General features: G+C 34.9%; 1 protein-coding gene across 3 annotated transcripts in view; it reads right to left on the minus strand.

The window, feature by feature from the left end:
- The window catches only part of SOS2 (SOS Ras/Rho guanine nucleotide exchange factor 2), an 81,416-nt gene that overhangs the window by 52,596 nt on the left and 16,138 nt on the right, over positions 1-12,682 (minus strand). For 2 of the 3 annotated variants that reach the window (XR_012378981.1, XM_073895177.1), the window contains exons 2-6: positions 8,502-8,627; positions 5,889-6,020; positions 4,451-4,615; positions 1,366-1,416; positions 839-1,042 (exon numbers count right to left, since the gene is read on the minus strand). Coding sequence is in view for 2 of the 3 variants with exons in the window: in XM_073895177.1 (XP_073751278.1) it covers positions 839-1,042; positions 1,366-1,416; positions 4,451-4,615; positions 5,889-6,020; positions 8,502-8,627 (678 nt within the window). In the remaining variant the exon portion in view is untranslated. The remainder of the gene's footprint in view (positions 1-838; positions 1,043-1,365; positions 1,417-4,450; positions 4,616-5,888; positions 6,021-8,501; positions 8,628-12,682) is intronic. The other variant, XM_025870094.2, reaches the window with a different exon arrangement.

Consider the following 12,682-nt stretch of genomic DNA (forward strand, 5'->3'; position numbering starts at 1 on the left):
ACATTAAACATAAGTACCAAAAAAAAAAAAAAAAAAGGAAGCCAACTAAAAAACCCTATATTATCACTGAAACTCATGCTTTTGGAAAAGAATCAAAGAGGCTAAATCACTTCCTAATCTTAAACACTCAGCCAGCTGTGTCTGCACATTCACTCATGTAATAGTTATTTGGGGGAGGAAATCAGGAGGTAGAAAAAAGGCTGAGTATTTAAAGTGAAGGGCAGACACACAGACATCTAAGGAAAAATAAATCATGGGATAAAGGAAGGAAAGAAAAAGAAACTTTTTTTTAAAAAGGCAGTATTTGTCTAGCTGTACTCCTTAAGTTGACTTTAGAAGCTAGAGGGAAGAGAAAGGACGAGGCTCCCATCCCACCCTACTGCCACCGCGTCTGTCCCACGCCCCAATGGAGGAGCTCTGCCTTTGTTTAGGTGGCACTCGGCATAAACTTTTCCTTAAAAAGTTCCACTGTTACAACTTTAAACCACTGCCTTAAAGTACTTAGCAAAAGACATGAAAAAGTATTAAGTCTTTCTTTTCCAGACCATATATCTTTTTCACTACGTTCAAACGAATGACCATAAACCTCAAATCCTGCATAGCAGAAAGATTTCATCCCCGTGTAGTCCCCCTTTCTAATCAGGGCAGCTGTGTGCACTTGTGTCTAACGTTCACTGTCACTGCCCCTAATGTAGAACAATTCACATATTTTAAAAACTATAACTACTACATAGTAGAATATTTTTGTTTTATATACGCATAAAGTATAAAAAGTTCCTACTTGTGATTTTAAGCTGCTTTTGGGGTACATAAAATTTCAAACCAAAAAGGTACTTACAGAAGGTTTAAACAGCTTTCTGTCAGAAAGAAAGGCTTCTCGAAACACTTTTATGATCATATTTAGTTCCCGTAGGTACTGCCTTTCTTCTGCAATTTCAGTTCTGACAAGGTCATAGTAGTTTAATTCACCTGAAGAACTGGGTTCATCTTCACAGAGAGAAACCAAACCTATGTCATCCTGGTCAAACATGTCCATCAAAACCTGACAAATATAAATCAATAATGTAGAAGCTTATTTTCCATACTTTTATAAAAGGGTCTCAAGGTATTTAGAATTAAAACATTAAACAATGAGAGCTGTGTGCATTACAAGCTAATTTATATAAGAAAATTCAAATAAGAGAAATATGAAAAGTTGAAGAGAAAAAAACATCCAAATAAAACTGGATATGCAAAAATAAGTAAATATTTATAGAAATAAGATAAACCCAACAGTGAAATATATGTGTGTATACATATAAATGTGTGTATATAAATACATACACACACAAAAACACACATATATAATAGCAAAAAGGAGCATACCTTTGAAGGACAACAATCTGAGCCAAAATCCTGGTTCAACCACTTACTCACCTGTGATTACAGACAAGTTATTTATTCTTTTGAAAGCAGATTCCTTCTATGTAAAATGTAACTGATGAAAAAATTCAATGAGGTAATGTACATAAAATGCATACAACTATGTCTGGCAAAGAGTAGGCATTCAAAATAGTAGTACTTTTTGTCTTATTGTAAAGAAAGCTATATGCACTTGGAGAAAAAGAAAAGGATACTATTGTAGAAGCACATGATAGAGCACAGTGTGATGCTTTTCTAATGCACATTTACCATACCAGCAACTGCTATTAAGTAGTTAAAGAAGGTGCCTGTACCAGTGCAGGAAGAGAGGACTGTTAGGAGACTGGTTACATACAGGAGAACAGATCAAATAAGAAAATATATTAAGGAAAATGGGAGCCAGATTTCTGTCAGAGAAGACAGTTATAAATATGAACAAGGGGAGGCTAAAATGAACCCTGTGGTATTAGTTTTGGATTGGAGAGATCTGTGAATTCATATAAAGATAGATAATTCTTTTTTGGTAGACACAGGGTAGTTCTTGAGTTAGAAGCTTAAGCCTGAGAGAACGGTAAAGCAGATTTCCCAAAATTGTTCTACCCACTCAGAAATAGGTAAATAAAATACTATCTTCCAAGCAGAACTGAATTACCACCTGCGTTATAGGTCCACCCCCACTTAAATGTAGGTTGGTGCTAACATATCACCTATGTTGGAAAATAAACAACTTGTGAAAGTACACGCCTGTATTAGTTTTCTTGGGCTGCCATAACAAGAAAAACACAGATAAGAAATAAATATAGATGTGTTGTATACATATAATGTATAGACACACACACTCCCCAAATCTGGCATCTAGAGACCAGAACATGTACACCATAATAGCAGTGAGTTTATCTAGCACCCAGATCTTGGTTTCTAAATACCATTCTCCACTAAAAGGAACCTGGAATTTTAGAAAATGACTAATCCCAGGCATGAGCAGCATGTAAAGAAAAGCTGAACCTGGAACATCTTCTGTCAAAAGGTCAAAGAATGATACAGACAGAGAAGCCAACACAAAGGAGCTCCCACTGGCCAGATCCAGGACAATTTGAATTATCAAAATAAGTAATGAAATAATGGAAAGCATATTAAATAAGAATCCATGAGCCTATATTAAAATAAATGAATAAATTTCAAGTGCAATGAGGACCAAGATATTCACGATCTTAAAATATTCCACAAAATATTTATTAATTACAAAATGGGAAATAGTACTTCAAGGCAGAGAAGCCTGGAAAACAACCCCTTAATCAAGTGATCAAAATGAAATCACCAGTGATGGGACACATCAAAATTGTGTGCCATGGGAGAGATGCAATGAAAAGAGTACAGCATTACTTCTCTGATATTCCTGGCCAAAGATCCATAACCTGAATCTAATGAAGAGGCAATACCAGAAAAAAACTAAAGTAAGGGACTTTTTCCTTTTTTAAGTAGGCTCCACACCCACCATGAAGCCCAATGTGGAGCTTGAACTCACGACCCTGCGATCAAGACCTTAGCCAAAATCAAGAGTCGGTTGCTTAATCGACTGAGCCACCCAGAAGCCCCAGTAAGGGACATTTTAAACAATAACTAGTTGTAATCCTCAAAAGTATCAAGGCCACAAAAGTTAAAGAATTATGAGGAATTATCCCAGACTGAAAGATACATGACTAATTCTGGACTGGATCATTTTGCTATAAAGGACATCACTGGGACAACTGGCAAAACTTGAATGGGGCCTGAAAATTAGACAGTATAATGAATCAAAGTTAATTTCCTGGATTTTGATTGTCATTCCACGGTATGCAGAAGAATGTTTTTGTTTGTAAACTATGTTGGCAACTTACTCTCAAGTGGTTCAGGGCACAGGGGAGTATCTTTTATTGCACCTGCAACTTTTCTAAAGTCTGAGATAGAAAAAAAATTTTTTAAAGCATGTAATCATAATTTTAGAAGTCAAAATAGAAATAACTAGGAATCTCTACTATGAAATTCAAGTGAAAAATCATTTTTGAGATCAAGGCAGACTAGAGTAGATCTCAACAATAACTGCACATCAGAATCACCTGGGATGCTTTCAAAATATGTTGAGGGTTAGAGTCCTAACCCAGGCCAAGTAAATCAGAACCTCTGGGAGTAAGATGCAGGCATCAGTATTCTTTCTGGTAGTTCTGATGTACAGTCAAAGTAGAGAACCACTGGCGTGTGCCAAGTTCTAGGAGTCATTCACCCTTAGTGGTCTAGTTTAGGCACCTTCTCTATGAAGTGTTCCTGGTCTCCCCCAGGTCAGAAGTGACCACTTTCTCCACTGCACTTTGGCTTATACTAGTTTTTAATCACACTGTGTGGCAATTATTATGTTTTTTACCATATTTTTTTCCCCACTAAAATAAATTCCTTCTAACACAGGGACTGCTGTCTTGTTCAATGATGGATCCTTACAGCTCAGGGCAGTGACTGGCACATTGAGAGATACCCAAAAATGTTTATTTAAAAAGTAAAAAAAAAAAAAAAGTAGAAAGGAAAGAAAAGGAGAAGGAAAATAAAGAGACTCAGTTTCTTCCCCCACAGGCTTACAGCCAGGAAGCAACAAGGTAACTAACGGAAACAGTATCAGAAGGAAGAAACACAGGCATTGCAGTCTTCTGCTCTCTAGCTGTGCCCCACTATTCTATGAAACCAAAGTATGTTTTTCAAAATTACTTATAAGTACCTGAATGCTCTGTATATATTTTCTTTCTAAAAAGATAAAACTCAAACTACTTTTCTTAAATTGGTTTGAGGCTTTGGCTGTTTTTCTCTTGTAGGTAAAAGATTCTTGATGGGTGGGGAGGGGGAGATTCCCATCCTGTCATAGGCTGAAAGTATCAAGGTTTGTCTAAAACACCAGCATTTTTCTGTCTTCCAACACCAGGAATTATTAAAATTACTAATATAAACATGTATAAAAAAGACAGAGGTAGAAGTGACATATAGTCACTATTATTCAAGTTAAGTTTAAATACCACTTAACACTCACCTTATCTGCACACATTGACACTTTAATGTCCTGCTGAGATATTTCATAATGTCGGATATTAAAAACATAATTACCAGCCAACTTCAAAATATCAGCTGAGATATACTCTAGTACAGCCACAATATACAGGGATACATGATAATCCACTTTGTACCCTAAAACTTCCTGTGGAAAGAACAAACAATTTAATTCTAAAAAATGGCACTGTCAAGTATCAGTTAAACACTGAAAAATTTTATCCAACATTCTTGCTTACAAACTTTCTATAAACCAAATGTCTAAAGTTACAGGTATCATAGGATACAGTATGAGCAACGGGCCCCAGTATCAGAGGCTTTTTAAAGAGACATCTAATCTAACAAATCTGCCTTTAGTATCAAGAAATCTTGGCCAGGACTTCACTGAAAACCTCTTAATAAATACATTACCCAAAACCCATTTGACAAGTATCTGCTATCTTCAAGGACCTGTAACCAATATCCCCAAATGACAGTGGTTTGTATTGAGGAGAGGATATGTGCATATGAGGGCGGAGTTAGGGGATGTCTTGAAATTGCTACCAAGGGGGCATTCAAATCCATATACATCAAATATTTTCTATAGACTAAATAATATTCCCTAGCCTATTTTTCCAATGTATAAAAATATCTGTGATAAATACAAATTAATTTAAAAACAGTTCTGAACTCACCACAGCTTTGACTATATATATATATATATTTTAAAGATTTCTTTTTAAACGATCTTATTTATTTGAGAGAGAAAGAGCAAGAGCACAAGCAGGGGGAGCAGCAGAAGGAGAGGAAGAAGCAGGCTCCCCGCTGAGCAGGGAGCCCAATGCGGGGCTCGATCCCAGGAACCTGAAATCATGACCCAAGCCGAAAGCAGCTGCTCAAATGACTGAGCCACCCAGGCGCCCCTACTTTTTAAAGATTTTATTTATTTATTTGCCAGAGAGCTGGAGAAAGAACGAGAGAAAGCACAAGCAGGGGGGAGCAGCAGGAGAGGAAGAAGCAGGCTCCCCACTGTGCAGGGAGCCTGATGCGGGACTCAATCCCAGGACTCTGAGATTATGACCTGAGCTGAAGGCAGATGCTTAACCGACTGAGCCACCCAGGCGCCCCGACAATATATATTTTCTTAATTAGAGGTTGAGAATCAGTCAGGGGTAATACTCAACAGAAGATACCACAAAGATGTATTATTGCTTAACGATAACTTTTAATATTATTTGAAAGGAAATCTGATTTTATCAGAGTATTTTTATTTGTACACACAATATGTATGTATATATGTGTATGTACAAGTACACACACGTACATGCACATACTAACATAGACCATGCTATATAAATACTACATAAATATACCAATATCTTATAAAGTATTATTCATGATAAAGAACTTCCCCAATGTTTAATTTTTTTTTTTTTTACTACCTTCAATGAAGGATGGATTTTGTCCACAGGGAGTAAGAGAGGATTTCTTCGTTTTCGTTTTTCTATGGCAGATTGTGCATCAGCAATAGCCCATTTATCAATTGGATGAGGAAAGGTCTTTTGAACACGTTCCTGTTCAGATCACAGCAGTACTATTGTTAATAGAAGTGTTCATAATAGAAAATTCATACAAAACTAAATTTTATCATCTTTAATGCTAGCAGATAATAGTGACATATGTTCTGATTCCTGTAATAACTAATTTTTTTCAAAAAGGATCAACAGTACTCTCAAGATTTTTCCACGTAATTCCCATGAGTAAAGAAAAAGGTGAAATTTAAACAGAAAGCTTTTAAGCATAAGCATAATTAAGATGGAACAAGAACTAGGAAAAAGTAGTAACATTAGGAGAGATGAAAACCACCACGAAATACTCACCAGTGATTTTACAATAAGGTTCCTAGAGTTAAAATTATTTACCTAGCAGAAGCAGTTAACTCATTATTAATTATTATTATGCAGTCACTCTCCTTTTGCTGACCTTGGAGCTTCAAATATAGAGAAGAATTTTAAAAAGAGATGTCATGTACCTTTTAAAAGTTCAAGTGGGTGACAAAGCTCAGAACAGCTTAAGGAAATACATCTCCTGGCAAAAACAATCTAAGCCTTTTAGGTTACTATTATGGCTCATCTAATCTGAATTTTAACCAGTGGTTCGCATGAATAATGAGAACTAAGGATAGGTGAATCAAACTCCAATTTTTAGCGGGACTTCCTGTTTTTTAAAATTATGTTCTCATCTTTTAGCATATTTAGCTATTGAGAAGTATGCTTTTTTTTATACTTAATGTCTTTGAGCTGAGAGTAGGGAAACAAATGCTTTCATTCCAAGAGTTCCTAAAAGTCTTAGTAGCCCAATTACTCTAAATTAAGATTTTCCTTCAGACTAAAAGTTGTTGCCTTATTACAGAAACAATTTTCAAAAGAAAGGTGATGTAAACAATATAGTACAAAAGTAATTTTTGAAAGCTGTACTGATGGGTATTTCTAAAAACCTAAAAATACTCCCATGTAAACTGAGCCAAAACAAGTATTTTAGCACTAATTCACAGAATTTTTTAGAGGCGTGTCTGTATATTAATCAAACAGTAAATAGCCTTAAGATTTTTACTAGTCCTTTACTGAAACAGTATTTATATGCAGTACAATGCACAGATCTTAAGTGTACAATTCAATGGTTTGAAAAATGCTTACACCTGTGTATCCATCACTTTAAAAAAGATACAGAATATTTCTATCATCTCCATCTCCACACTCATAGGCAGCCACCATTCTGATTTCTACCACCATTAATTTTAGCTGTTTCTGAACTTCACAGAAATATAGCATATGTACTCTCCGAGGTCTGGCTTTTTTTGTTCTATATAATGTCCGTGAATTATAGCCATGGTATCACACATATCAATAGTTCATTCTTTCATTTTATTACTGAATAGTATTCCATTTTATAAATGATCCACAACCCGTTTATTCATTTTCTTGTTGATAGAAATTTGAGTTGTTTCCAACTTTGGGGTATTATGAATAAAACTGCTTGGACATACATAAGTCTCTTTGTGAACATATCTTTTCATTTCTCTAGGTTAAATACTTAGGAGTAAAGCTGCTGGGTCATAGGCTAGATATACCATATGTTTATAAGAAACTGCCAAACAATTTTCCAAAGTGGTTATACCATTTTACCCTCCCACTGGCAATGTGTAAGAGTTCTAATTATGCATTTGGTGTTAATAGTCTTTAGTTTTGTCCCTTGAAAGGGGAGTGAAATGATATCTCAATATGGTTTTAATTTCTATTTCCCTGTGACTTAAGAGCTTGAAGGGCACCTGGCTGGCTCAGGCAGTGGAGCATGCAACTCTTGATCCTGGGTTGAGTTTGAGCCCCATACTGGATGTAGAGATTATTTAAAAAAAAATGGGGGGAAAAAAAAAAAAGAGCTTGAGCACTTTTCATGTGCTTATTGGTCAATACCATATCTTCTTTCTATGAAGTGTCTGCTCAAGACTTTTGCCCATTTGGGGGAGGAAGGTGTCTTTTTATTATTGATTTGTAGAAGTTAACATTCTGGATACAAATCCTTTGTAAGGAATATATATCACAAACATTTTCTCCTGGTTTGTGACTTACACACCTTTTTCATTTTATTAATTTTATTCTTTAATACTTACTGTGTTTTGAGTCCTCTGTAAAAAAAAAAAAATTTGGTTAACCCCAGGTTAAGAAGATATTCTTCTCCATTCTCTCCTACAACTATATAGTTTCAGCTTTTATGCTTAAGACTATGATGCATCTTGAATTAATTTTTATGTGAAATAGGTTTCAAGGGTTTTTCTCTCATAAATTTATCCAGTTACTTTAGCACTTTTTTTTTGCTTAAACACCTTCCTTTCCCCATTGATTTGCCTTGCTATCTCTGTTGAAAATGAACTCAGCACATATTCCACATAAGATTTCAATGGTTTTAGTTTCCATAATGATTTAGAATGATATAGACTAAAAAATTAATTTGTAGAATGGTTCAGTGACTTTCTGAAATATCAAAATAATTTTTACCTCCACATCTTGAACAGTCCGTGGTTGAGCCATGCATAATTTATTAAGCAGCTGAAAAATCAGCTCTTCAATATAATAGAGAGACTCTTCATTAGCTGAGAGATTGGGATGTACTTGCTCCTGAACCTTTAAAAAAAAGTCTCAGTTAAACAACAGGCAAAAATATTTATGACAAATCTCAGAGAATCTTATTTATAATTATTAACATTTTACTAGAATAGTTATTCAAATACAGACATAAAACACAAAAAGTGGGGGGAAAACCCACCTCTAATTGTAGGTCTCTGTAAACTTTTCTTAACCCACAGAGCAGAAAGTAATAGAAAACTTTATTTTTTTTTTAAAGATTTTATTTATTTATCTGAAAGAGAGAGACAGCGAGAGAGGGAACACAAGCAGGGGGAGTGGGAGAGGGAGAAGCAGGCTTCCCGCGGTCTAAGATCTACTTTTGTAAAAATAGATTTTTTTTTTAATTATCCAGTTCAAAATAGCTTCTAATTTCCATTATGGTTTCTTCTTTGACCTTTAGAATTTAGAAGTATATTTCTTAATTTCTAAACATATGGTATTTTTTTTAAGTTCCCTTTTTTACTGATTTCTAGAATAATTGCATTGTGGTCAGAAAACATACTTCCTAGGAGTTCGGTTTTTTAAAATTTGTTGAGACTTGCTTTTATAGCTCATTATATGGGCCTAGATGGCTTTACTGGCAAACTTAAACATTTAAGAAAGAAACTGTAAGAAGAACAAAACAGACTTCCCAACTTATTGTGAGACTAGCCTTGATATAAAAACTCAAAAAAAAAAAGATGAAAATTATAAGCCATTTTTACTCATCAGCCTAGAAATAAAAGCCTAAGTAAAATATCAACTAAATTCCATAATACATATAAAAAAAAAATGTGACCAACCAAGTGGGTTTATCCCAGGAATGTAAAGTTAATTTAATGTTGGAAAATCAAACAAAATAATTCACCATGCTAACAGATTAAAAAAGAAAAGTAATATGATAATATCAATGATTTAGTTAAAAACGCATCTAAAAAACTCAACATTCATTCATAATAAAATCTCCTAGTGAACTTAATTTAGTAAAAGGATATCTATTAAAAAAACCCTACAATAAACATCATAGTCAATGGTGAAATACTGAAAGCTTTTTTTTTGTTTCAGGAAAAAGGCAAGGATACTCGCTGTATCATTTCTACTCCATATTGTACTGGAGGTCCTGGATAGTGCAGTCCAGCAAGAAAAAGAAGTAAAAGTGTAAGAATTAGAAAGGAAGAGATTTACAGATGATTTGATTGCCCACTATGATAGTTAATTTTATGTGTCAATTAGCCTGGGCCACAGGGTGTCCAGACACTAAACATTATATGAGTGTATCTATGAGGGTTTCTGGGTAAAATTAACATTTGAATTGGTAGACTGAGTAAAGCAGACTGCCCTCCCCACTGTGAGTGGACCTGCCTAAATAAAAAAGGCTGAGCAAGAAAGAATTCTTTCTCTCTGCCAGTCTTTGACCCAGGATTTTGGTCTTCTGCCTTAAACTAGGACTTGGACTAGGACTATACCATCAGCTCTCCTGGGTCTCCAGCTGACTGCGGATTTTGGACTCTTCTACCTTTATTAGAGAGAGACAGAGAGAGGGAAAAGAGAGAGAGAGAGTATGCGTGTGTTTGTTTCTTTGCAGACACCAGACTAATATACTCATGAAGGAAAATCAAAATATTGTACAGATAAATTATTTTTTAAAAAGATTGTATTTATTTATTTGAGAGAGAGAGAGTGCACGAGCAGGGGGAAGGGCAGAGGGAGAAGGAGAGAGAGAATCTCAAGCAGACTGAGAGGAGCCTGAGGCAGGGCTTAATTCCACAACCCTGAGATCATGGCCTGAGCTGAAATCAAGAGTCGGTCACTTAACCAACATGCCCAGGCACCCCAAATTATTTTAATTCATAAAAAAATAAAATTTTATTTCTGTGGAACACAACAAAGATGAAAGATAAAAGTCTTAAATAATATCATTTACAATGGAATAAAAAATGTATCATGTACCTTGAAATACAGCTTAACAAAAGAAGTATAAGACCCTTGGGGGAGAAAACTATAGACTCTGAGAGGAATTAAAAATGAAATATAATAGCATGTTCATGAATTATCAGACTTAATATTGTAAGTATATCAATTCTCAAACTGATCCACAGACTTAAAATCACAGTCAAAACCAAAAAGTCTGTTTGCTGAAATTGACAAGATAATTTCAAAACTTACATGGAATTGCAAAAGGCTAAGAAAATCAGGCACTTAAAGAATAGAAGTACTTGCTGTAATCGTTACTGGGATTTATTACAGAGCTACAGTAAGAATGTGATGTTATAATGACAGACAAACAGACGAATGGAACAGAAGAGAGAATACAGAAACAAGCCCATAAATATACAGACCCTTGATTTACAACAAAGCTAGTACTACAGGGTATGAGGGTGTGGTCATGGGGAGGCGAGGAAGCATATAAATAGTGAACAACTGGATACCCATATGGAGAAGAATTATACTCAACTCCAATTCACACTGTACACAAACAACAATTCTAGTTGAATATTTTAGAACTATTACATAAGGACCTAATAAACTGGTAATATAAAACAAGATATTATCTTCATGACTCAGGATAGGAAAGGATTTCCTAAACAAGACACAAAAATTACTATCCAGAAAGGAAAGGACTGATAAACATAACTTTAAATTAAAAATGAAAACTTAAGTTCAACAAGACCTTTAAGGAAGTGAAAAGACAAGTTAGCACTGGAGAAGATTTATGTGACACATAAAACAAAACGGCTCACATCCAGAACATATAAAGAACTAGAAATTCAAAAGAAAAAAAAATGATAAAAATCCCAATACAGGGGCACCCGGCTGGCTCAATCGGTAGAGTATGCAACTCTTGATCTTGGGGTTTTGAGTTTGATGCACATGTTGGGCATGGAGCCTACTTTAAAAAAAAAAAAAAAATCCCAATAGAAAAAAATGGGCAAAAAAAACATATCAGCACTTCACAAAAGAAATTCAAATGACCAAGAAGAGCTCTAGCTCTTTGGTAATGAGAGAAGTGCAAATTAAACCACAATGAAAACTATTACCCACCCATCAGAGAGCAAAACTAAAAAGCCTAATAATACTAAGCATTAGTGATTATGTAGAACAATGGGAACTCTCAACACACTGCCACTGGAGTGCAAAACGGCTCATTTTATTTTTATTTTTTAGTTTTTTGGCTCAATCACTTAAAAAAATTTTTGCCATTATCTACTAAAGTGCAAGATATGCAGTACTCTATAATCAATAATACTGTGAAAACTTTGTATGTTAACAGATGGCAACTAACCTATTGTGGAGATCACTTCATAAAGTATATATACCTAAAACTAAGACAATACTATATGTCAGTCATACTTCAATTTAAAAAATCAAAAATTAAAAAAAAGATATGCATACCCTATGACCCAGCAATTCCACTGCTGGAGATATTTCTCTTTAGAGCTATGCAGTCCAACACAGCGGACACTAGCCACATATGGCTATTGAGCACCTAAAATGTAGCCCTATTGGAATAAAGTGGGCTTTAAGTGTAAAATACATGCCAGATAGCAAAGATTTAGTATAAAAAAAAGAACGTCAAATATCTCAATGTTTATATTGATTATATGCTAAAATGATTAGATTTATTAGTTAAATGAAATATAGTATTAAAATCAATTTCATGAGTTTCTTACTTTTTTAATATGGCTATGAGAAAATTTAAAATTACATATGTGACTTATGTTATATTTCTATTGGACAGCACTGTTCTAGAGAAATAAGCACACAGGTTTCCTAGAAGACACGTATAAGAAGGCTCCTAAGTAACATTAGTGATACCTCCCAACTAGAAACTCAAATATCTATTAAGAGTGGAATAAATCAGGGCGCCTGGGTGGCTCAGGCATTAAGCGTCTGCCTTCGGCTCAGGTCATGATCCCGGAGTCCGGGGATTGAGCCCCCTGCATCAGGCTCCCTGCTCCGCGGGAAGCCTGCTTCTCCCTTTCCCACTCCCCCTGCTTGTGTTCCCTCTCTCGCTGTGTCTCTCTCTGTCAAATAAATAAATAAAATCTTAAAAAAAAAAAAAGGTGGAATAA

The sequence above is a fragment of the Callorhinus ursinus genome, unplaced genomic scaffold (assembly GCF_003265705.2).
Source record: "Callorhinus ursinus isolate GAN/ISIS: 27379988/994484 unplaced genomic scaffold, GSC_fseal_2.0 scaffold8, whole genome shotgun sequence".
Lineage (NCBI taxonomy): Eukaryota > Metazoa > Chordata > Mammalia > Carnivora > Otariidae > Callorhinus > Callorhinus ursinus.